This window comes from Oncorhynchus mykiss, chromosome 2 (genome assembly GCF_057628025.1).
Source record: "Oncorhynchus mykiss isolate SJ-2025 chromosome 2, ASM5762802v1, whole genome shotgun sequence".
NCBI classification, from domain to species: Eukaryota; Metazoa; Chordata; class Actinopteri; order Salmoniformes; family Salmonidae; genus Oncorhynchus; species Oncorhynchus mykiss.
In genome coordinates, this window is record NC_143023.1 from 83,370,555 (window position 1) to 83,393,169 (window position 22,615).

The window sequence follows — 22,615 nt, forward strand, 5'->3', positions numbered from 1 at the left end:
AGAGACTGCCAGAGGTCCGGACAACAGGCCCTCCGATTTGACACACTGAACTCTATCTGAGAAGTAGTTGGTGAACCAGGCAAGGCAGTCATTTGAGAAGCCAAGGCTATTGAGTCTGCCTATAAGAGTGCGGTGATTGACAGAGTTGAAAGCCTTGGCCAGGTCGATGAAGACGGCTGCACAGTACTGTCTTTTATCAATGGCAGTTATGATATCGTTTAGGACCTTAAGCGTGGCTGAGGTGCACCCATGACCAGCTTCGGGAACCAGATTGCATAGTGGAGAAGGTACGGTGGGATTCTAAAAGGTTGGGGATCTGTTTGTTAACTTGACTTTCGAAGATTTTACAAAGGCAGGGCAGGATGGCTATAGGTCTATAACAGCTCGGGTCTAGAGTGTCTCCCCCTTTCAAGAGGGGGATGACCGCGGCAGCGTTCCAGTCTTTGGGGATCTCAGGCGATACGAAAGAGAGATTGAACAGGTTAGTAATAGGGGTTGCAACAATTTCGGCGGATAATTTTAGAAAGAGATGGTCCAGATTGTCTAGCCCAGATCATTTGTAGGGATGCAGATTTTTTTTAGCTCTTTCAGAACATGAGCTGTCTGGATTTGGGTGAAAGAGAAGCAGGGGCCTTGGGCAAGTTGCTACAGGGGGTGCTGAGATGTTGGCCGGGGTAGGGGTAGCTAGGGGTAAAGCATGGCCAGCCTTAGAAAAATGTTTATTGAAATTATCTGAGATTTATCGGTGGTGACAATGTTTCCTATCCTCAGTGCAGTGGGCAGCTGGGAGGTGGGTGCTCTTATTCTCCATGGACAGTGTCCCCAAACCTTTTGGAATTAGTGCAACAGCATGCACATTTCTGTTTGAAAAAACTAGCCTTAGCTTTCCTAACTGACTGATTATATTGGTTCCTGACTTCCCTGAAAAGTTGCATATCGCGGGGGCTATTTGATGCTAATGCAGAACGCCACAGGATGTTTTTTGCTGGTCAAGGGCAGTCACGTCTAGAGTGAACCAAGGGCTATATCTGTTCTTAGTTCTACATTTTTTGAATGGGGCATGCTTATTTAAGATGGAGAGGAAAGCACTTTTAAAGAGCATCCAGGCATCCTCTACCGACGGGATGAGGATAATATCCTTCCAGGATACCTGGGCCAGGTCGATTAGATAGGCCTGCTTGCTGAAGTGTTTTAGGGAGCGTTTGACAGTGATGAGGGGTGGTCGTTTGACGACGGACCCATTACGCAAGCAGGCAATGACGCAACGATCACTGAGATCCTGGTTGAAGACAGCAGAGGTGTATTTAAAGGGCAAGTTGGTCAGGATGATATCTAAGAGGGTGCCCATGGTTACGGAGTTAGGGTTGTACCTGGTAGGTTCCTTGATAATTTGTGTGAGATTGAGGGCATCTAGCTTAGATTGTAGGATGGCCGGGGTGTTAAGCATGTCCCAGTTTAGGTCACCTAATAGTACGAGCTCTGAAGATAGATGGGGGGCAATCAATTCACATATGGTGTCCAGGGCACAGCTTGGGGCTGAAGGTGGTATGTAACAAGCGGCAACGGTGAGAGACTTGTTTCTGGAAAGGTGAATTTTTAAAAGTAGAAGCTCGACTTGTTTGGGCACAGACATGGGTAGTATGAAAGAACTTTGCAGGCTATCTCTGCAGTAGATTGCAACTCCGCCCCCTTTGGCAGTTCTATCTTGTCGGAAAAGGTTATACTGGAAATTTCTGGATTTTTGGTGGCCTTTCTAAATCAGGATTCAGACACGGCTAGGACACCCGGGTTGGCAGAGTGTGCTAAAGCAGTGAATAAAATAAACTTAGGGAGGATGCGTCTAATGTTAACATGCATGAAACCAAGGCTTTTATGGTTACAGAAGTCAACAAATGAGAGTTCCTGGGGAATGGAAGTGGAGCTAGGCGCTGCAGGGCCTGGGTTAACCTCTACATCAGAGGAACAGAGGAGTGATAGGATAAGGGTACGGCTAAAGGCTATAAGAACTGGTCGTCTAGTGCGTTCGGAACAGAGAGTAAAAGGAGCAGGTTTCTGGGCACAGATGAATAGATTTAAGGCATAATGTACAGACATTGTATGGTAGGATGTGAATACAGTAGAGATAAACCTAGGCATTGAGTGACGATGAGAGAGGTTTTGTCTCTAGAGACACCATTTAAACCAGGTGAGGTCACCGCATGTGTGGGAGGTAGAACTAAGTCCTATTGATCAGGGTGGGAGGCTCTACAGTGAAATAAGACAGACAGTCACTAACTAGAACAGCAATGGACAAGGCATAATGGCATTAGGGAGAGGCATGCACAGCTGAGTGATCATAGGGTCCAGTGAGTAGCTAGGCGAGCTGGAGACATGGCGATTCAGACAGCTAGCGGGCCGGGGCTAGCAGAAGGGCCTTAGGGGGACGTCGCGATGGAAGAGTCAAACCCCCTCTGATAGTTACATCGGCAGACAAGTCGTGATGGATCGGCGGGGCTCCGTGTAGGCAGTAAAAGGGTCCAGGCCAATTGGCAAAATAGGTATTGTAGCCCAAGAAATTGGCTGAGGGACATCTTCAGCTTCCTGGGAGGTGAGCCTAGCTCAGGGCTAGCTCCAGGCTAACTGGTGCTTGCCTTCGGGACAGAGACGTTAGCCAGGAGTAGCCACTTGGAAAGCAGCTAGCTAGCTGCGATGATCCGGTGTAAAGGTTCAGAGCTTGCGGTAGGAATCCGGAGATGTGGTAGAAAGAACAAAAACTGTTCGATATGCTCGAGACAGGTAGCGGGCCGCGGCTAGCAGATGGGTCTTCAGGGGACATCGTGACGGAGGAGCCTGTTGAAACCCCCTCGGGCGGATTACGTCGGCAGACCAGTCGTGATGGATCTGCAGGGCTCCGTGTCGGCAATTAAAGGGGTCCAGGCCAATTGGCAAAATAGGTATTGTCGGGAGCTGGGCCTAGCACGAGGCTAGCTCCAGGCTAACTGGTGCTTGCTTCAAGGGGCGGACATTCCTGGGAGCATAACAATGAGGAAGTTCTGTTCTTTATCTACCGCTGAACAGCCTCTATAAACATATTGATGTTTGACAGAAGAAGAACCTATCAGTCAGCACACTAAAAAACACTCAAGTGGTTTTAGCTAGCGGCAACTGGGCCATCCGCAACCGCAGGACTCTCCAGACTCTCCTGGAGGGCATACTACCTGCCCTCCAGGACATCTACAGCACGCGGTATCACAGGAAGGCCAGGAAGATCATCAAGAATCTCAGCCACCCAAGCCACGACCTGTTCACCCCGCTACCATCTAAGGTGGAGACAGTACAAGTGCATCAAAGTTGAGACCGAGAGACTGAAAAACAGCTATCTCAAGGCCATCAGCTTGTTTAATAGTCACCACTGACTACTGACACCACTGACTATACTCATCCCGAGTATTGTTATTACGGTTCTCGTTCTGTGTATTGTTATTACGGGTCTCATCCCATGTATTGTTATTACGGGTCTCGTCCCGTGTATTTATTAGAGGTTTACACCTCACTCTTTGTTTGGGTTACAGCTAGAGGTCGACCGATTCATCGGAATGGCCTATTAATTAGGGCCGATTTCATGTTTTCATAACAATCGGAAATCGGTATTTTTGGACACCGATTTGGCCATTTTTTTTACACTTTTATTTATCCTTTATTAAGAACACATTCTTATTTTCAATGACGACCTAGGAACGGTGGGTTAACTGCCTTGTTCAGGGGCAGAATGACAGATTTTTACCTTGTCAGCTCGGGAATTCAATCTTGCAACCTTACAGTTAACTTCTTATGGCTGCAGGGGCAGTATTGAGTAGCTTGGATGAAAGATGAAAGATGCCCAGAGTAAACGGCCTGCTCCTCAGTCTCAGTTGCTAATATATGCATATTATTAGTAGTATTTGATAGAAAACACTCTGACGTTTCTAAAACTGTTTGAATGATGTCTGTGAGTATAACATAACTCATATGGCAGGCAAAAACTGAGAAGAAATTCAAACAGGAAGTGAGAAATCTGAGGTTGGTCTATTTTCAACCCAGGCCCTATTGAATTCACAGTGGGATACGGATGAAGTTGCACTTCCTAGGGCTTCCACTAGATGTCAACTGTCTTTAGAAACTTGAATGAGGCTTCTACTGTGGTGTGGACCTGAATAGGAGCTTAATGAGTCAGGTTACTGGCGGAGAGCCATTTCCTGGTCACGTGCATTTCTCATGATATCGACCTGCTTCTCTAGACACAAAGGAATTCTCCGGTTGGAACTTTATTGAAGATTTATCATAACAACACCCTAAAGATTGATTCTATACTTAGTTTGAAATGTTTCTTCCAGCTGTAATATAACTTTTTGAAGTTTTTGCCTGATGTTATGCGGGACCTGCACAAGCGTTTGGATATGTGTACCTAACGCGCTAACAAAAGTAGCTACTTGGACATAAATAATGGACATTATCGAACAAATCAAGCATTTATTGTGGAACTATGATTCCTGGGAGTGCATTCTGATGAAGATCATCAAAGGTTAGTGATTCATTTTATCTTTATTTGCGCTTTTTGTGACTCCTCTCTTTGGCTGGAAAAATGGCTGAGTTTTTCTTTGGCTTGGTGGTGACCTAACATAATCATTTGTGGTGCTTTTGCTGTAAAGCCTATTTGAAATCGGACACTGGGGTGGGATTAACAACAAGATTATCTTTAAAACGGTATAAAATACATGTATGTTTGAGGAATTTTAATTATGAGATTTCTGTTGTTTTGAATTTGGCGCCCTGCACTTTCACTGGCTGTTGTCATATCATCCCGTTAACGGGACTGTAGCCCTAAGAAGTTTTAACTAGTCCAATGCTCTAACCACCTGATTACATTGCACTCCACGAGGAGACTGCCTGTTACGCGAATGCAATAAGAAGCCAAGGTAAGTTGCTAGCTAGCATTAAACTTATCTTATAAAAAACAATCAATCAATCATAATCACTAGTTAACTACACATGGATGATGATATTACTAGTTTATCTAGCGTGTCCTGCGTTGCATATAATCGATGCAGTGCGTATTCGCGAAAAAGGACTGTCTTGCTCCAATGTGTACCTAACCATAAACATCAATGCCTTTCTTAAAATCAATACACAAGTATATATTTTTAAACCTGCATATTTAGTTAATATTGCCTGCTAACCTGGCTTGTTGCGAACTCTGTGAAGACTATTTCTTCCTAACAAAGACGGCCAACTTCGCCAAACGGGGGATGAATTAACAAAAGCGCATTTGCGAAAAAAGCACAATCGTTGCACGACTGTACCTAACCATAAACATTAATGCCTTTCTTAAAATCAATACACAGAAGTATATATTTTTAAACCTGCATATTTTGCTAAAAGAAATCCAGGTTAGCAGGCAATATTAACCAGGTGAAATTGTGTCACTTCTCTTGCTTTCATTGCACACAGAGTCAGTGTATATGCAACAGTTTGGGCCGCCTAATTTGCCAGAATTTTACGTAATTATGACATAACATTGAAGGTTATGCAATGTAACAGGAATATTTAGACTTATGGATGCCACCCGTTAGATAAAATACGGAACGGTTCCTTATTTCACTGAAAGAATAAACGTCTTGTTATTGAGATTATAGTTTCCGGATTCGACCATATTAATAACCTAAGGCTCGTATTTCTGTGTGTTGTGTAATAATTAAGTCTATGATTTGATAGAGCAGTCTGATTGAGCAATGGTAGGCACCAGCAGGTTCGTAAGCATTCATTCAAACAGCACTTTAGTGCGTTTTGCCAGCAGCTCGTCGCTGTGCTTCAAGCATTGAGCTGTTTATGACTTCAAGCCTATCAACTCCCGAGATTAGGCTGATGTAACCGATGTGAAATGGCTAGCTAGTTAGCGGGGTGTGCGCTAATAGAGTTTCAAACGTCACTCGCTCTGAGACTTGGAGTGGTTGTTCCCCTTGCTCTGTGGAGCGATGGATAACGCTGCGTCGAGGGTGGCTGTTGTCGATGTGTTCCTGGTTCGAGCCCAGGTAGGGGCGAGGAGAGGGACGGAAGCTATACTGTTACACTAGCAATACTAAACTGCCTATAAGAACATCCAATAGTCAAAGGTATATGAAATACAAATCATATAGAGAGAAATTGTCCTATAATTGCTATAATAACTACAACCTAAAACTTCTTACCTGGGAATATTGAAGACTCCTGTTAAAAGGAACCACCATATGTTCTCATGTTCTGAGCAAGGAACTTAAACGTTAGCTTTCTTACATGGCACATATTGCACTTTTACTTTCTTCTCCAACACTTTGTTTTTGCATTATTTAAACCAAATTGAACATGTTTCATTTTATTTGAGGCTAAATTGATTTTTATTGATGTATTATATTAAGATAAAATAAGTGTTGTTGTAAATGTCATTGTTACAAATAAAATAATAAAGAAATCGGCCGAGTAATCGGTATCGGCTTTTTGGTCCTCCAATAATCAGTATCGGTATCAGCGTTGAAAAATCATAATCATAATATATATATATATATATATATATATATATATATATATATATATATATATATATATATATATATATATATATACAGTTGAAGTCGGAAGTTTACATACTGTTAGGTTGGAATCATTAAAACTCGTTTTTCAACCACTCCTCAAATTTCTTGTTAACAAACTATAGTTTTGGTAAGTCGGTTAGGACATCTACTTTGTGCATGACACAAGCAATTTTTCCAACAATTGTTTACAGACAGATTATTTCACTTATAATTCACTGTATCACAATTCCAGTGGGTCAAAACTTTACATACACTAAGTTGACTGTGCCTTTAAAGAGCTTGGAAATTTCCAGAAAATTACATCATGGCTTTAGAAGCTTCTGAACCTGAAAGGCTGCTCAGCAAGGAAGAAGCCACTGCTCCAAAACCGCCATAAAAAGCCAGACTACGGTTTCCAACTTCACATGGGGACACAGATTGTACTTTTTGGAGTAATGTCCTCTGGTCTGATGAAACAAAAATAGAACTGTTTGGCTATAATGACCATTGTTATGATAGGAGGAAAAAGGGTGAGGCCTGCAAGCCGATGAACACCATCCTAACCGTGAAGCATGGGGGTGGCAGCATCATGTTGTGGGTGTGCTTTGCTGCAGGAGGGACTGCTGCACTTCACAAATAAGATGGCATCCTGAGGATGGAAAATGATGTGGATATATTGAAGCAACATCTTAAGACATCAGTCAGGAAGTTAAAGCTTGGTCGCAAATGGGTCTTCCAAATGAACAATGACCCCAAGCATTCTTCCAAAGTTGTGGCAAAATGTCTTAAGGACAACAACGTCAAGGTATTAGAGTGGCCATCACAAATCCCTGACCTCCATCCTTTAGAAAATGTGTGGGCAGAACTGAAAAAGCATGTGTGAGGCCTACCTGACTCAGTTACACCAGCTCTGTCAGAAGGAATGAGCCAAAATTCACCCAACTTATTGTGGGAAGCTTGTGGAAGGCTACCAGAAACATTTAACCCAAGTTAAGCAATTTAAAGGCAATGCTACCAACTACTAATTGAGTGTATGTACACTTCTGACCCACTGGGAATGTGATGAAAGAAAGAAAAGCTGAAATAAATCATTCTCTCTACTATTAGTCTGACATTTCGCATTCTTAAAATAAAATGGTGATCCTAACTGACCTAAGACAGGGATTTTTACTAGGATTACAATTTAGGAATTGTGAAAAACTGAGTTTAAATGTATTTGGCTAAGGTGTATGTAAACTTCCGACTTCAACTGTGTATGTATATATATATATATATATATATATATATATATATATATATATATATATATATATATATATATATATATATATATATATACACATGTTTGTTTTGGGCTTCGTTCCCGTCATGTTCATAACGTACGCTATTTTGGGTAGAGAAATGTAAAAAACAATTTAGTATTCCTGTGCCTGTCTCCTATCATAATACAACGTCACAGAGACTGCTGCCCTGTGTTCATAGTCATTGAACACTGGTCACTTTAATAATGATTACATACTGTTTTATCCACTTCATATGTATATACTGTATTCTAGTCAAGGCCCATTCTATATACAGTGCATTCGGAAAGTTTTCAAAGCCCTTCCCATTTTCAACATTTTATAATGTTACAGCCTCATTCTGAAATTGAGAAAATATTTTTTTCCCCACATCAATCTACACGCAATACCCCATAATGACAAAGCGAAAACAGGTTTTTAGAAATTTTTGCAAATGTATGAAAAATAAAAAACAGATACCTTATTTACATAAGTATTCAGACCCTTTGCTATGAGACTCTAAATTGAGCTTAGATGCATCCTGTTTCTGTTGATCATCCTTGAGATGTTAATACAAATTGATTGGAGTCCATCTGTGATAAATTCAATAAATTGGACATGATTTGTAAAGGCACACACCTGTCGAGATAAGGTCCCACAGTTGAAAGTGCATAAAAGAATGGCGCCGGAGGAGATGGCTGCCCTTTTACGGGCTCCCAAACAATTGTGCTATTGTGTGTGTTTTTTTCGTGGTATTTGTAACTTATTTTGTACATATTGTTTCTGCCACCGCCTGTTATGACCGAAAAGAGCTTCTGAATATCAGGACAGCGATTACTCACCTCGTACTGGACAAAGACTTTTTCTTTAATGAGTCGGACGCAAAGGATTTACTTCAGACAAGGCCCAAATCCCTGTCATTTGCATTAAGAAGAGACAGAGATATCATTGACGTAGGTCAGGGTGCCTTTGTAAGGATCTGACGGTGAGTGAGTAATCTGCCTTTTCAGTCCTATTAGCCAACGTGCAATCATTGGATAACAAAATGGATGAGCTCCGATCAAGATTATCCTACCAACGGGACATTAAAAACTGTTATATCATATGTTTCACTGAGTGGTGGCTGAACGATGACATGGATAACATACAGCAGGCTGGATTTTCTGTCCATCGGCAAGATAGAACACCTGCCTCCGTTAAGACAAGGAGTGGCGGTCTGTGTCTATTTGTCAATAACAGCTGGTGCACGAAATCTAATATTAAGGAAGTCTCAAGGTTTTCTTGCCTAAAGTAGAGTATCTCATGATAAGCTGTAGACCACACTATTTATGTTTTGCATAGCTGTCTATTTACCACCACAAACCGATGCTGGCACTAAGACGGTACTCAACAAGCTGTATAAGGCCATAAGCAAATAAGAAAATGCTCACCCAGAGGCGGCGCTCCTAGTGTCCAGGGACTTTAATGCAGGGAAACTTCAATCCGTTTTTACCTCATTTCTAGAAGCATGTTACATGTGCAACAAGAGGGAAAAAAAACTCTAGACCACCTTTACTCCACACACAGAGACACGTACAAAGCTCTCCCTCGCCCTCCATTTGACAAATCTCCTGATTCCGGCTTACAAGCAAAAACTAAAGCAGAAAGTACCAGTGACTCGCTCAATAAGAAAGTGGTCAGATGACACAGATGCTAAGCTATAGGACTGTTTTGCTGACACAGACTGGAATATGTTATGTGATTCTTCCGATGGCATTGAGGTGTACACCACATCAGTCACTGGCTTCATCAATAAGTGCATCCATGACATCGTCCCCACAGTAACCGTACATACCCCAACCAGAAGCCATGAATTACAGGCAACATCTGCACTGAGCTAAAGGGTAGAGCTGCCGCATTCAAGGAGCGAGACTCTGACTCTTATAAGAAATCCCGCTATGCCCTCCTATGCCCTCCGACCATCAAACAGGCAATGTGTCAATACAGGACTAAGATTGAATCGTACTACACCGGCCCCGATGCTAGTCGGATGTGGCAGGGCTTGCAAACTATTATGGACTACAAAGGGAAGCACAGCCGCGAGCTGCCCAGTGACACTAGCCTACCAGATGAGCTAAATAACTTCTATGCTCACGTCGAGGCAAGCAACACTGAAGAATGCATGAGAGTATCAGTTGTTCCGGACGACTGTGTGGTCACGCTCTCCGTAGCCGATGCGAGTAAGCCCTTTAAACATCTCAACATTCACAAGGCCGCAGGGCCAGACGGATTATCAGGACGTGTACTCTGAGCATGCTCTGACCAACTGGCAAGTGTCTTCATTGACATTTTCAACTTGTCCTTGACCGAGTCTGTAATACCAACATGTTTCAAGCAGACCACCATAGTCCCTGTGGCCAAGAACACCAAGGTAACCTGCCTAGATAACTACTGGCCAGTAGCACTCACGTCTGCAACCATGAAGTGCCTTGAAAGCCTGGTCATGGCTCACATCAACACCATTATCCCAGAAACCCTAGACCCACTCCAATTTCTATACCGCACCAACAGATCCACCGATGATGCAATTTCTATTGCACTCCAAACTGCCCTTTCCCACCTGGACAAAAGGAACACCTACGTGAGAATGCTACTAATTGACTACAGCTCAGTGTTCAACACCATAGTGCCCTCAAAACTCATCACTAAGCTAAGGACTCTGCAACTGGATCCTGGACTTCCTGACGGGCTCCCCCCAGATGGAAACCTGGCACCGTCCGTACGGTGAGCGCTCAGGACCTCAGACTGGGGTGCAAGTTCACCTTCCAACAGAATAATGACCCTAGGCACACATCCAAGAGACATCGGGACAAGTCTCTGAATGTCCGTGATTGGCCCAGCCAGACCCCAGACTTGAACCTGATCAAACATCTCTGGAGAGACCTGAAAATAGCTGTGCAGCGACATTCCATCCAACCTGAGAGAGCTTGAGAGGATCTGCAGAGAAGAATGGGAGAAACTCCCCAAATACAGGTGTGCCAAGCTTGTAGCGTCATACCCAAGTAGACTCGAGGCTGTAATCACTGCCAAAGGTGCTTCAACAAAGTAATGAGTAAAGGGTCTGAACACTCATGTAAATGTGATATTTCAGTTTTTAATTGTTAATAAATGAGCAGAAATGTTTTTTTTTTAAACTGCTTTTGCTTTGCTATTGTGGTATTGTGTGTAGATTGATGAGAAAAAAAGAGATTTAATCCATTTTAGAATAAGGCTGTAACATAACAAAATGTGGAAAAAGTCAAGGGGTCTGATAATTACTGCTGTACACAACTTTTCTATTCATATACTGTCAATAAGTTCTATACATACCATCAGACTGACATTGCTCTTTCTAATATTTCTATATTTCTTCATTTATGTTAATTTTTGGGATATGCGTGTATTGTTTTGTACTGTTATGTATTACTGTCCTGTTGGAGCTAGGAACATAAGCATTTCACTACACCCGCAATAACATCTACAAAATATATGTACGCGACCAATAAAATTAGATTTGACACGCACAGACCATGCTGAAGACGATGATGGAGGCCCCTGGCTCTAGTCCTGTAGCTCCTGGTGGGGCCAGTGCAGCCCCTATAAAGCCAGCCTGTTAAAGTAGTGATTCCCCTCCCCTGAGGATCACTGGGGATAATCAGGACCAGAGGTCTGGGTCTGGAACCACTCACCAGTCTATGAGCCTGGTCTGCTCAACAATACTGTACACAACCACTTTTACTATGGTGGTATACAGCTATGTAGCTACCTGTGTGAGTATGTGCCTATACGTTCATCCACCTCTGAGATGTGACTATTTACGATGGCAGCTGTTATTTCTTACATTTTGTTATACACAGCTGGTTTGCGTAATGGTTATTTCCCACTTTGTCTGTGTTGAGGACATCCAGAATGGCAATTCCCTTCAATGTGCGTTGCATTGGATGGATCCATTTTAGACAGGCGTTAGTGAGGGGAGAGTTTGAGGCTATCCCAGTGTCTGCTCCAGCAAGGCCTGTGGTGTGGGCTATTTTGGTGGCTGTGGGACTCCAAGGCGTGGAGCCTAGAGCGTGTCCGCTCAGGGCCAGGTCTCCAGTATGCAGGAAGGCTGCTGTACAGGACCCCTCCAGGATGTAGCTGTCAGCTGATCCCTTCTGGGGGGGAAGGGAAGGGGAAGCTGGCAGGTGTGGATGGGAATGAGGGACGGGGTTAGGATGGAGAGGGGATGTGTGTGTGTGGCTGACAGTGACATTGGGAAGGTCTGTTATAGAGATAAAAGGTCCATTACTTCCTTCCTTCCTCCATCCACCTCCTCCTTCTTCGTTCCTCCTCCTGCCAAATCACTCTTTAGAGCTGATCTGCAGCTGTGGACGCCTCCTGTAGTGAAAAGACGTTGTGGAAAGAGCAACACTGAGAAAGTGTGTGTGTGTCCTGTGTATGTGTCCCTGTGTGTGTGTCCTGTGTGTGTGTGTGTGTGTGTGTGTGTGTGTGTGTGTGTCTCTGTGTGTACATTTCCATGTGCAATACTTAAATGTATACAAATTTATGCTTAAGAATTTTCTCTGTCAGGGTTTCTTAAACCTTTTCAGCTGAAGTCCCAAATGAGAAATGTACTGTCCTCCCGTGACCCAAATCGTTCTCCAACTACTCAAACTGTAAGAATAAATAGTGTGTGATTATAGATTATTATATATACAGTTGAAGTCGGAAGTTTACATACACCTTAGCCAAATACATTTAAACTCAGTTTTTCACAATTCCTGACATTTAATCCAAGTAAAAATTCCCTGTCTTAGGTCAGTTAGTATAACCACTATATTTTAAGAATGTGAAATGTGAGAATAATAGTAGAGAGAATGATTTATTTCTGCTTTCATTTCTTTCATCGCATTCCCAGTGGGTCAGACGTTTACATACACTCAATTAGCATTTGTTAGCATGTCCTTTAAATTGTTTAACTTGGGTCAAACGTTTCTGGTAGCCTTCCACAAGCTTCCCATAATAAGTTGGGTGAATTTTGGCCCATTCCTCCTGATAGAGCTGGTGTAACTGAGTCAGGTTTGTAGGCCTCCTTGCTCGCACACGCTTTTTCAGTTCTGCCCACAAATTTTCTATGGGATGGAGGTCAGGGCTTTGTGATGGCCACTCTAATACCTTGACTTTGTTGTCTTTAAGCCATTTTGTCACAACTTTGGAAGTATGATTGGGGTCATTGTCCATTTGGGGTCATTGTCCATTTGGGGTCATTGTCTTGAGATGTTTCAATATATCCACATAATTTTCCTGCCTTATGAAGCCATCTATTTTGTGAAGTGCACCAGTCCTTCCTGAAGCAAAGCACCCCCACAACATGATGCTGCCACTCCCGTGCTTCACGGTTTGGATGGTGTTCTTCGGCTTGCAAGCCTCTCCCTTTTTCCTCCTAACGTAACGATGGTCATTATGGCCAAACAGTTCTATATTTGTTTCATCAGACCAGAGGAGTGCGCTTTTTGTCCTCATGTGCGCTTTTTGTCCTCATGTGCAGTTGCAAACTGTAGTCTGGCTTTTTTATGGTGGTTTTGAAGCAGTGGCTTCTTCCTTGCTGAGCGGCCTTTCAGGTTATGTCGATACAGGACTCATTTTTACTGTGGATATAGATACTTTTGTACCTGTTTCCTCCAGCATGTTCACAAGGTCCTTTGCTGTTGTTCTGGGATTGATTTGCACTTTTTGCACCAAAGTACGTTCATCTCTAGGAGACAAAATGTGTCTCCTTCCTGAGCGGTATGACGGCTATGTGGTCCCATGGTGTTTATTCTTACGTACTATTGTTTGTACAGATGAACATGGTACCTTCAGGCGTTTGGAAATTGCTCCCAATGTTGAACCAGACTTGTGGCAGTCTACATTTTTTTTCTGAGGTCTTGGCTGATTTCTTTTGATTTTCCCATGATGTCAAGCAAAGAGGCACTGAGTTTGAAGGTAGGCCTTGAAATACATCCACAGATACATCTCCAATTGACTCAAATTATGTCAATTAGCCTATCAGAAACTTCTGAAGCCATGACATCATTTTCTGGAATTTTCCAAGCTGTTTAAAGGCACAGTCAACTTAGTGTATGTAAAGTTTTGACCCACTGGAATTGTGATACAGTGAACTAACTATAAGTGAAATAATTTGTCTGTAAACAATTGTCGGAAAAATTACTTGTGTGATGCACAAAGTAGATATCCAAACCGACTTGCCAAAACTATAGTTTGTTAAGAAGACATTTGTGAAGTGGTTGAAAAACAAGTTTTAATGACTCCTTGTCAACTTTGACTTCAACTGTATGTGTGTGATACTGGCATATTCACATTGATTTGAAGGCCAAACATCCTTTAAATAATTATCAAATTCATCAAGAGTTGTAAAGAGACTAGACAGAATGGGGAGGTGAGTCCAATCCATAGTTTCACTAAAATTGGCGATATTGGTGAATGCAAATACACAGGTAGTTATGTTACAAATCAGCACCTCTTTCAGGAGAGATAAATACAGATAGGTGTTTATAAGCACCTTCACATGCCCCCTGTTCCCTATATCAATTCCTCTGTTGTCCCAGTGGGTGAGATTCAGCTGGCTAACCTCTGACCTCTCACCTTTACCCCTTTCAGTCACCACTTCTGTCACCTGGGAAGGAAAAAGCGAAATCACAACACGACTAAACTCCCCTCACATATCATCCCATCCACACATGATTGTCAGTGGATACATCCATGGATCCCCCAAAGCCTTCCAGCATCTGGCTGGAAACCCCTGATGCCTTTGGGAGATGGAGGGTCTGTGAGGTGGAAGGCTTTTCATGTAGTCCCAGGAGCACTGAAGTCAATAGTTAGGGGAATGTGTTGTGAATCATTCTTGGTCTTATGATGAGTTTGTTTCAGCAAGGATTTAGTATAGTCTCTGGTTATACAAATGGAATAGATTACTCTTCATTGTTTGCAACCATCTTCAGTATTCCTCAGTCAGATAATGTTTGTTTTGACCCAGTTATATCAGCAGTTGTACTCTTTTTTTTATTTTTTTTTACCTCTAATAGCCTTTTCAGAACTACTGAACTGAGCCGAGCTGTAATGCTCTGGCCTGGCTACATATCCACCATTGTTCCGGGAGCCATTACAGTTCAGGTTGGCACAGTAGTTTTAAAAGAGTTTAACTGTGTGCAGGCCCAGGGCTGGTAGGTTGAGCCTTTCTCATGGACAGACAGGTTCAAGCCGGTCTCTCCTCGCTCCCCTGTAAGAATGGTGTTTAGGAAACACAGAGAGAACAGGAAAGGCAGAGCAGGCTGGGGAAGAATAGAGGGATATCCCCTTACAGGGTTCCCTCCTTTTTCCTTCAGGATAGAGGGCTGAGAAGTTGGGAAGGGCGGGGGGGGGGGGTTGTTATGTAAATCACTTCACCTGTCTACACAAACAAGACTCATACAAACATATGCCTGCACATACACACATCAAACTTCATCGGAGGTAGTCCTCGTCTGGCAGATGTTTTGGTGTTTCTTTGTGTGTGTGTGTGTATGCGTGTGTGCGTTCATGCATTTGTGTGTGTGCCTGCCTGCCTACCTGGGTGTGTGTGTGATGATGTGAGACCCTCCCGACCATCCCCCGATCATCCCTCTGTGGATCAGTGCATTAGAACAGGGTCAATACTGTCAGATATTACTGCAGTACCCTGAGAAAAAACCCAGGATGCAGCCTGCAGCCGCTGGAGCCTGCAGCCGCTGGAGCCTGCAGCCGGTGGAGCCTGCAGTCAGTGGAGCCTGCAGTCGGTGGAGCCTGCAGCCGCTGGAGCCTGCAGCCACTGGAGCCTGCAGCTTGGGGCCAGCCAGTGCTTAACACCCCATTTTAATTACACAAGAGAGGAAAAGTAGTACAGCAACTCAGACAAGCTGTTATTTACTGGGTTGTGGGGTGGGGTGACTTAATCACCGAATGCAATTAAATTGCATTGGTGTAGTTGGTGTCCAGACCAGAGTAGTAGATACAAGATTATGTTGAGGATGAATGGGCTGCAGCCTATAGATGTTGGATTGATTACTTTTGACATATTCCTCAAAGATTTTCGTTGGAGAAAAGAACTGCAAAAGCTGAGCTGACTAGGGTCCCTTGTTGTAATATGCAATGCCTCCCCACAGTGGTTGTGTAAACCCATACTAATAGAACCAGTCATTTTCCTCTCTCCAGGTGGCACCAGGGACATTGGTTCAGCTCTGACCAGGATGTGCATGAGACACCGCAGCATTGAGACTAAATTACGCCACTTCACCAAGTATGTACTCCATGTTCAACCTTGCCTAATTGCTCTCCCTACATCTCTGTGCATTGCTAATGGTGCTACAAGTCATACAAGTCCTGTCCTTACTCTCCCTCTTCTTTCCTCTCCTTTCCAGTACTCTTATGGAAGGCCTAGTCACTCCTCTCCAGGACAGGATAGAGGAATGGAAGAAGACAGCTAACCTGCTGGACAAAGACCACGCCAAAGGTGAGGAACAGAACAACCCCGCCGTTATGGGGTCAAAGCTTAAGAACTTTGTGACAAATGTAAGTCATAACTCCATTAAATGTCATAACTCCAGAGTGAATTGTCCCTCTCCTCCTCAGAATACAAGCGGTCTCGTCAGGAGATAAAGAGGAAGTCCTCAGACACTATGAAGCTCCAAAAGAAAGCCAGGAAAGGTAACATCTAACCGCACCCTGTAGCATGATCTGATTGGCTTCTTCTAGAAACTAATGGCTACTGATTAGCGACTGTCCAAAACAGACTGTAGACTTTAGATAGAGGATGTTGATAGTGCTGCTAGTTACCATCACCTAACTGGGAGATTGCACCACCTAGTGCCCTGGATGTGAAATTCTTTGTCATGGGTTTCCAATGAGGGGTAATTCAGAAATGTGTTATTCAAAAAGTTTGGAGCGTTTTTGAGGAGTCAAAAAAATCAAAGGTTTATGTTTACAACAGCAAGTCCTGCTTTTATCTATTTCCATGCTTACAACGATGACAGTGCCAACTCTTATATTGAGCTTTTTGTCTCTGACCCCCCCCCCCCAACTTTCCTCTTTCCACCCATGCTACCTATCTGTCTACTCCTCTGCCCCCTCGCTGGCCTATTCCCCTGATGTAGAGCTTTTAGGTATGTGTGCTGTTCTCACGTTCTTATATGCATTGCATGAGGCATTTCCTGATAATATTCTAGTTGTTGTCCGGTGTGTGTCTGTGTGAATGTGTGTGCATCATCACTGCATTATGTGTGACCATCTTACCCGTAGTGTTGTGTCTGTCTGATACTGGTGTCTCCTAATATTCCTCCCTCACTGTTATTGTCCCTCCTCCTCTTCATACCCCTCTTAGTCGTCATGTCACCATGTTTCATAAGGCTGACTCATACATGGCAGCTGAATATTTCATCACAGTGTTGTATTTTCCTGTGCTTGTTAATCATTTTCATTTCAGGACCTCCATCCATATCAAGTGGTTGTTGCTGATCTCATTTAGGACTCACATGGTCTCACACAGTTTAAGTTGGAAGTCTACATACACCTTTGCCAAATACATTTAAACTCAGTTTTTCACAGTTTTCCTGACATTCAATCCTAGTAAAAATTCCCTGTTTTAGGTCAGTTAAGATCACCACTTTATTTTAAAATGTCAGAATAATAGTAGAGATAATTATTTATTTCAGCTTTTATTTCTTTCATCACATTCCCAGTGGGTCAGAAGCTTCCCACAATAAGTTGGGTGAATTTTGGCTCATTCCTCCTGACAGAGCTGGTGTAACTGAGTCAGGTTTGTAGGCCTCCTTGCTCGCACACAGTTATTCAGTTGTGGCCACAAATTTTCTATGGATTGAGGTCAAGGCTTTGTGATGCCCACTCTAATACCTTGACTTTGTTGTCCTTGAGCCATTTTCCCACAACTTTGGAAGTATGATTGGGGTCATTGTCCATTTGGAAGACCCATTTGTGACCAAGCTTTAACTTCCTGATTGATGTCTTGAGATGTTGCTTCAATATATCCAAATAATTTTCCGTCCTCATGAAGCCATCTATTTTGTGAAGTGCACCAGTCCCTCCTGCAGCAAAACACCCCCACAACATGATGCTGCCACCCTCGTGCTTCACGGTTGGGATGGTGTTTTTCGGCTTGCAATCGTTCCCCCTTTTCCTCCAAACATAACGATGGTCATTATGGTCAAACAGTTCTATTTTTAATTTTTATTTTTGTTTCATCAGACCAGAGGACTCCAACCTAAGTGTATGTAAACTTCCGACTTCAACTGTATGTGCTGTAGTTTCGTCCTAATCTCACTGACACATTTAATTTCACTGAAGTGTTGTTTTTTAATGGCGGTCAAACTTAGTAGAGTGTTATAATCACCAGTCTTTCTTTTCCCCCTCCCCTCTCATTTCATCCTCATACTCAATCCATCTTACCCAATGCCCCTCATTGGCACCATGTTCCCCTTCACTCACTATTGACCCCTCCCTCTGCTATCCCCTGACCCTCTCTCTTCTACCTCTTCTCGTATTCCCTCCTCTATCTCCTCTTCTCTCTTTACCCCCCTACCCCTCCTCAGGCCGGGGGAACTTGCGTCCCCAGCTGGACAGTGCCATGCAGGACGTCAGTGACCTCTACCTGCTGATGGGTGAGACAGAGAAGCAGGCGGTGCGCCGGGCCCTCCTAGAGGAGAGGGGGCGCTACTGTTCCTTCATCAATCTTCTGCAGCCTGTGGTGGTGAGCATAGATCGAGGATCAGATTACCCTCCCCATATCTGAACCTTAACCAGTATGTGGAAAAAACTTGCCTGACTATATTTTATGGTGATGAGAGAGGAGGGCTGCTGAGATACCAGGGGTGGGCTCTGGGGAGAAGTTGCCTTGTTTTTAGGCACAGATTTAGAATCTGTTTACCTTCCCGTCATCGTACCATTAACCATTACATGGAAAATGTTGACGGAATATAGGTTAGTGTTAGGGGAAACTGCATCCTATTATAGGATTGTTTAGTGGGCTTAATCTGGGTAGAACATACAGGGATGTGTTTCAGCTTTCATGTTAGTTATTTCAGTTTGTCACAGTTATTTCAGCTAATCTATTTTGTCTTTGACTGTGTGTTGCTGAGTAGAAGGTCTTGTTGTTGATCCTCAGAATGGAGAGATAGCCATGCTGGGAGAGATCACTCACCTGCAGGCCATTGTTGATGACCTCACAGTGCTGACTGAAGACCCGCACAAACTGCCCCCGGCTAGTGAGCAGGTACGTACAGTACTCTCCAAAATACCTGAACCCAAAACACACTCCTGTCCATACACATGTACTCATCATGCAAGCACACATGCTCAACGAGGAGCAAACACAGATAACCAGCGGCAATTAACACACATACACACAGAAACCCTGGAGTTATTCAATCAACTTGACGTCAAATAGGTAATACGATATTCAGACTTCAGATTTAACTCTGATTTTTACACAAGCCTCCCATTGACACCAATGACTGATTTACATGAAAGTCTGAGTTTAGTGAATAGATCTCAGGTCTGAAAACTACACTGAGTGTATGTCTTGCTTGTGCTAACTGTGTGTTGTGCTATGCTTCTCCCTCCTCTCCTCAGGTGATCGGGGACTTGAAGGGTTCAGACTACAGTTGGTCCTATCAGACCCCTCCCTCCTCTCCCAGCAGTGCTGCTTCCAGGAAGAGCAGTATGTGCAGTATCCTCCAGATGCCCAGCTCCGCTGCCCACCGCCTCAGCAGTGTCTCCTCCCACGACTCAGGCTTCATTTCTCAGGATGCCAACACCCATTCCAAGCCCCCCTCACCCATGCCCTCTGACATCACCAGCCAGGTAGGCACACCTCTGAGTCAGTCAGGCCCTAGACTACACTCCAGGTTCACCGGCATGTTCTTGATTAACAAGACTTGAGAGTATGGTAACACTAGAAAAAGAAAAGGAGAACCGCACACTCTAGGAGCTCAGATGCAATAATTTTATAACCAATGTTTCGACAGACAAGCTGTCTTCATCAGGGTATAATGACAAACAATGCGGTTCACTAGTTTATATAGTGTCAAAGGACACACACAGGCGTCTGTAATCATGGCCGGGTGTGTCCTGATATCAATGGTTAATTCTTAGATATAAACAGAACATACAAAAAACATGAATGATAGCGTACGATCAAAGATACAATTTGGCTACATAGGCCTACAAACATTTACTGTGAACAGCAAAATCACAATCATCACAAGAATGGCTTCAGATCAAAGTCTACGTTGAGACCGAAGGGAGCAAGGGTCTTTAAATTAAAGATCCAGGCAGCCTCTCGTTTAAACAATAAATTGTTGAGGGTGACATGTTCGTTGCCAATATAATGTAGGGATGAAATCGAGTGGTTCACTTCCAAAAGCAAAAAGTGTTGCAACTGGGTAAGTCGAGTTTTTGCACCTAATGGTGCTACGATGCTCCGAGATTCCTACTTTTAATTTGCGCTTTGTTTTACCCACATCATTTTTTCCACAACGACAAGTTATAAGATAAATAACTGTCTTAGTGGAGCATGTGATAACATCTTTGATTGGGATCTGTATCCCTGTTTGGGGGTGTTTGAAGGATCTACATTTGTAAGTGCCATTGCATTGAGCATAGCCATTGCACTGGTAGTTTCCATCCGGTAGAGGTGTAAATAGAGGTGCAGGGGTATTTTGGAGTGGTAAATCAGAGTTTACCAATTGATCTGAGATTTCTGCCCCACGAGAATACGACCAAGGGAGGGTCCGAAAACACATTACAGATGCTGTCATCGGATCTTAGAATGTGGCAATGTTTGTGAATGAATCCCTTAATTTGTTCAGAGCACTTTGATTAGCTGGTAGTTAGAATGCAAGAATGCTTCTTTTTGCGAGACTGTCCTTAAAAGAGATCATGTCTCGATTTGTTTTGAATTTTCTCTATGGCAGTATTAATCTGACCATTTTTGTACCCCCTCTCCTTTAATTTTCTTTACGTCTCAGCCATATTTCTGTCAAAATCTGATTGTTTTTTGCAAATTCTTTTGATTCGACAGAATTGGATGTAGGGCAAACTGCTTTTCAAGGGAAGCGGGTGACAACTATCATCCCTCAACAAACTATTACGATCAGTAGATTTCCTGTCAAGATCAGTGTATAGAACATTATCCTCACACAATATCAGAAGATCAAGGATACTGATTTGACGTGTGTCAGATTGCATAGTAAATCTCAGATGCTCAGAACAAGAGTTAAGAAAGCTGTCTGGAGCTGTTTTGCATCACCCCTCCATAGAACAAAAATATGATCAATGTACCATTTCCAAATAATGTTTGTCAAGAAAACATTTTGAAAATTTACTGTTTCTCCATGTAACCCACATACAACTTAGCATAGTTAAGAGCCATTGGGGATCCCATAGCAGTACCCTTCATCTGAATAAAGAAATAATTTAGAAACATGAAGTAGTTGTGTGTGAGTACTATTTCAGCCAATGTTATAATGCATGCACTGAAAGGTAGTTCATTAGGGGCGGCAGGGTAGCCTAGTGGTTAGAGCTTTGGACTAGTAACCGAAAGGTTGCCAGTTCAAATCCCCAAGCTGACAAGGTACAAATCTGTTGTTCTACCCCTGTTCAGGGGGCAGTCATTGACCCCTTCCACCTCGGGCCCCGTTCTTAACTGAGTTAAATAAAGGTTCCATGGCAAAAGAGAAATGTTCTGTTTGTTTGTTTGTTCTCCTTCTCCAGAAGACCACCAGCTCAGCCTCTTCTGAGACATCAGAAACCTGCCAGTCTGTCAGCGAGTGCAACTCTCCCGCTGCGGTTAGTACACAAATGAATTGTGGCCCCCAGGGATCTTCCTACGGTATGGGATAAACATGCTGACTCAGACATGTTTGTCCATTCCGCAGTTTGGCTCATGCTCATCCTTCGGTACCTTCCGCTCCACTCTCTCTTACACTGGCTCTGGCATACTTCCTGGGTCCCCCACATTTAACCGCTATCCTGGATCCAACACCCCCTCACCCACATCAAAGGTTAGCTGGAAGGTTTGTTTTTATTTGCCTAATTGCTTTTTGGTTTTATCAACTCATTTGCATAATGCATGATGCATAGTAACCTCTTTATCCATTCTTTTGTCAAACTCAGCTTTCAAATATCTCATGCCAAAGATTTGCTAAAACACATTGTAATAACATTTTCATGCTTAGGCCTCAGCATTTTAGCCTAGTCTCAGATCTATTTGTGTTGTATTGCCAAATCCTATGGTCTTTGACATGAGTTAGCAAGACAGCACAAACAGTCTGGGACCAGGCTATTTGAGACCAGGCTAACCTCTTCATGGACCCCCATACTGCTTCCATTGTACCACAATGAAAAAGACTCCTGAACAGCTGATTGATAGACGTCCTATCCAAGGGTACATTGTTTAGTTCGTTTATTCATTGCCTCAATAATATCGTCACAGGATTGGTCCAAAACGAGTACCTACGAGCCCTTATTGGCTACCACGCTACAGCGAAGGAGAGAGTCATTGGACAGGATGAGGGAGCAGGAGGTTTCTTCCAGTCCTAAAGGGTTCTCTGGGATGCACCCAGACACTCATAGGTCCATTCTAGCCCAAGCTGCCATAGCCACAGCCAAGGTAATGATGAGCACACAGTGGATACAGCACTCAACCATCAGCATTCATTGTTGAAATGTGGATCTTAATCGATGTCACTA

General features: G+C 43.3%; 1 protein-coding gene across 4 annotated transcripts in view; it reads left to right on the forward strand.

The window, feature by feature from the left end:
- LOC110497903 (protein MTSS 2) overlaps positions 1 to 22,615 on the forward strand; it is a 39,117-nt gene that overhangs the window by 14,151 nt on the left and 2,351 nt on the right. The window contains exons 4-12 of one of the 4 annotated variants that reach the window (XM_021574379.3): positions 16,067 to 16,151; positions 16,273 to 16,364; positions 16,484 to 16,558; positions 18,457 to 18,614; positions 19,029 to 19,136; positions 19,496 to 19,726; positions 21,638 to 21,712; positions 21,802 to 21,939; positions 22,359 to 22,535. In XM_021574379.3, coding sequence (XP_021430054.3) covers positions 16,067 to 16,151; positions 16,273 to 16,364; positions 16,484 to 16,558; positions 18,457 to 18,614; positions 19,029 to 19,136; positions 19,496 to 19,726; positions 21,638 to 21,712; positions 21,802 to 21,939; positions 22,359 to 22,535 — 1,139 coding nt within the window. The remainder of the gene's footprint in view (positions 1 to 16,066; positions 16,152 to 16,272; positions 16,365 to 16,483; positions 16,559 to 18,456; positions 18,615 to 19,028; positions 19,137 to 19,495; positions 19,727 to 21,637; positions 21,713 to 21,801; positions 21,940 to 22,358; positions 22,536 to 22,615) is intronic. The other 3 variants (XM_090209766.1, XM_021574395.3, XM_090209780.1) reach the window with 3 other exon arrangements.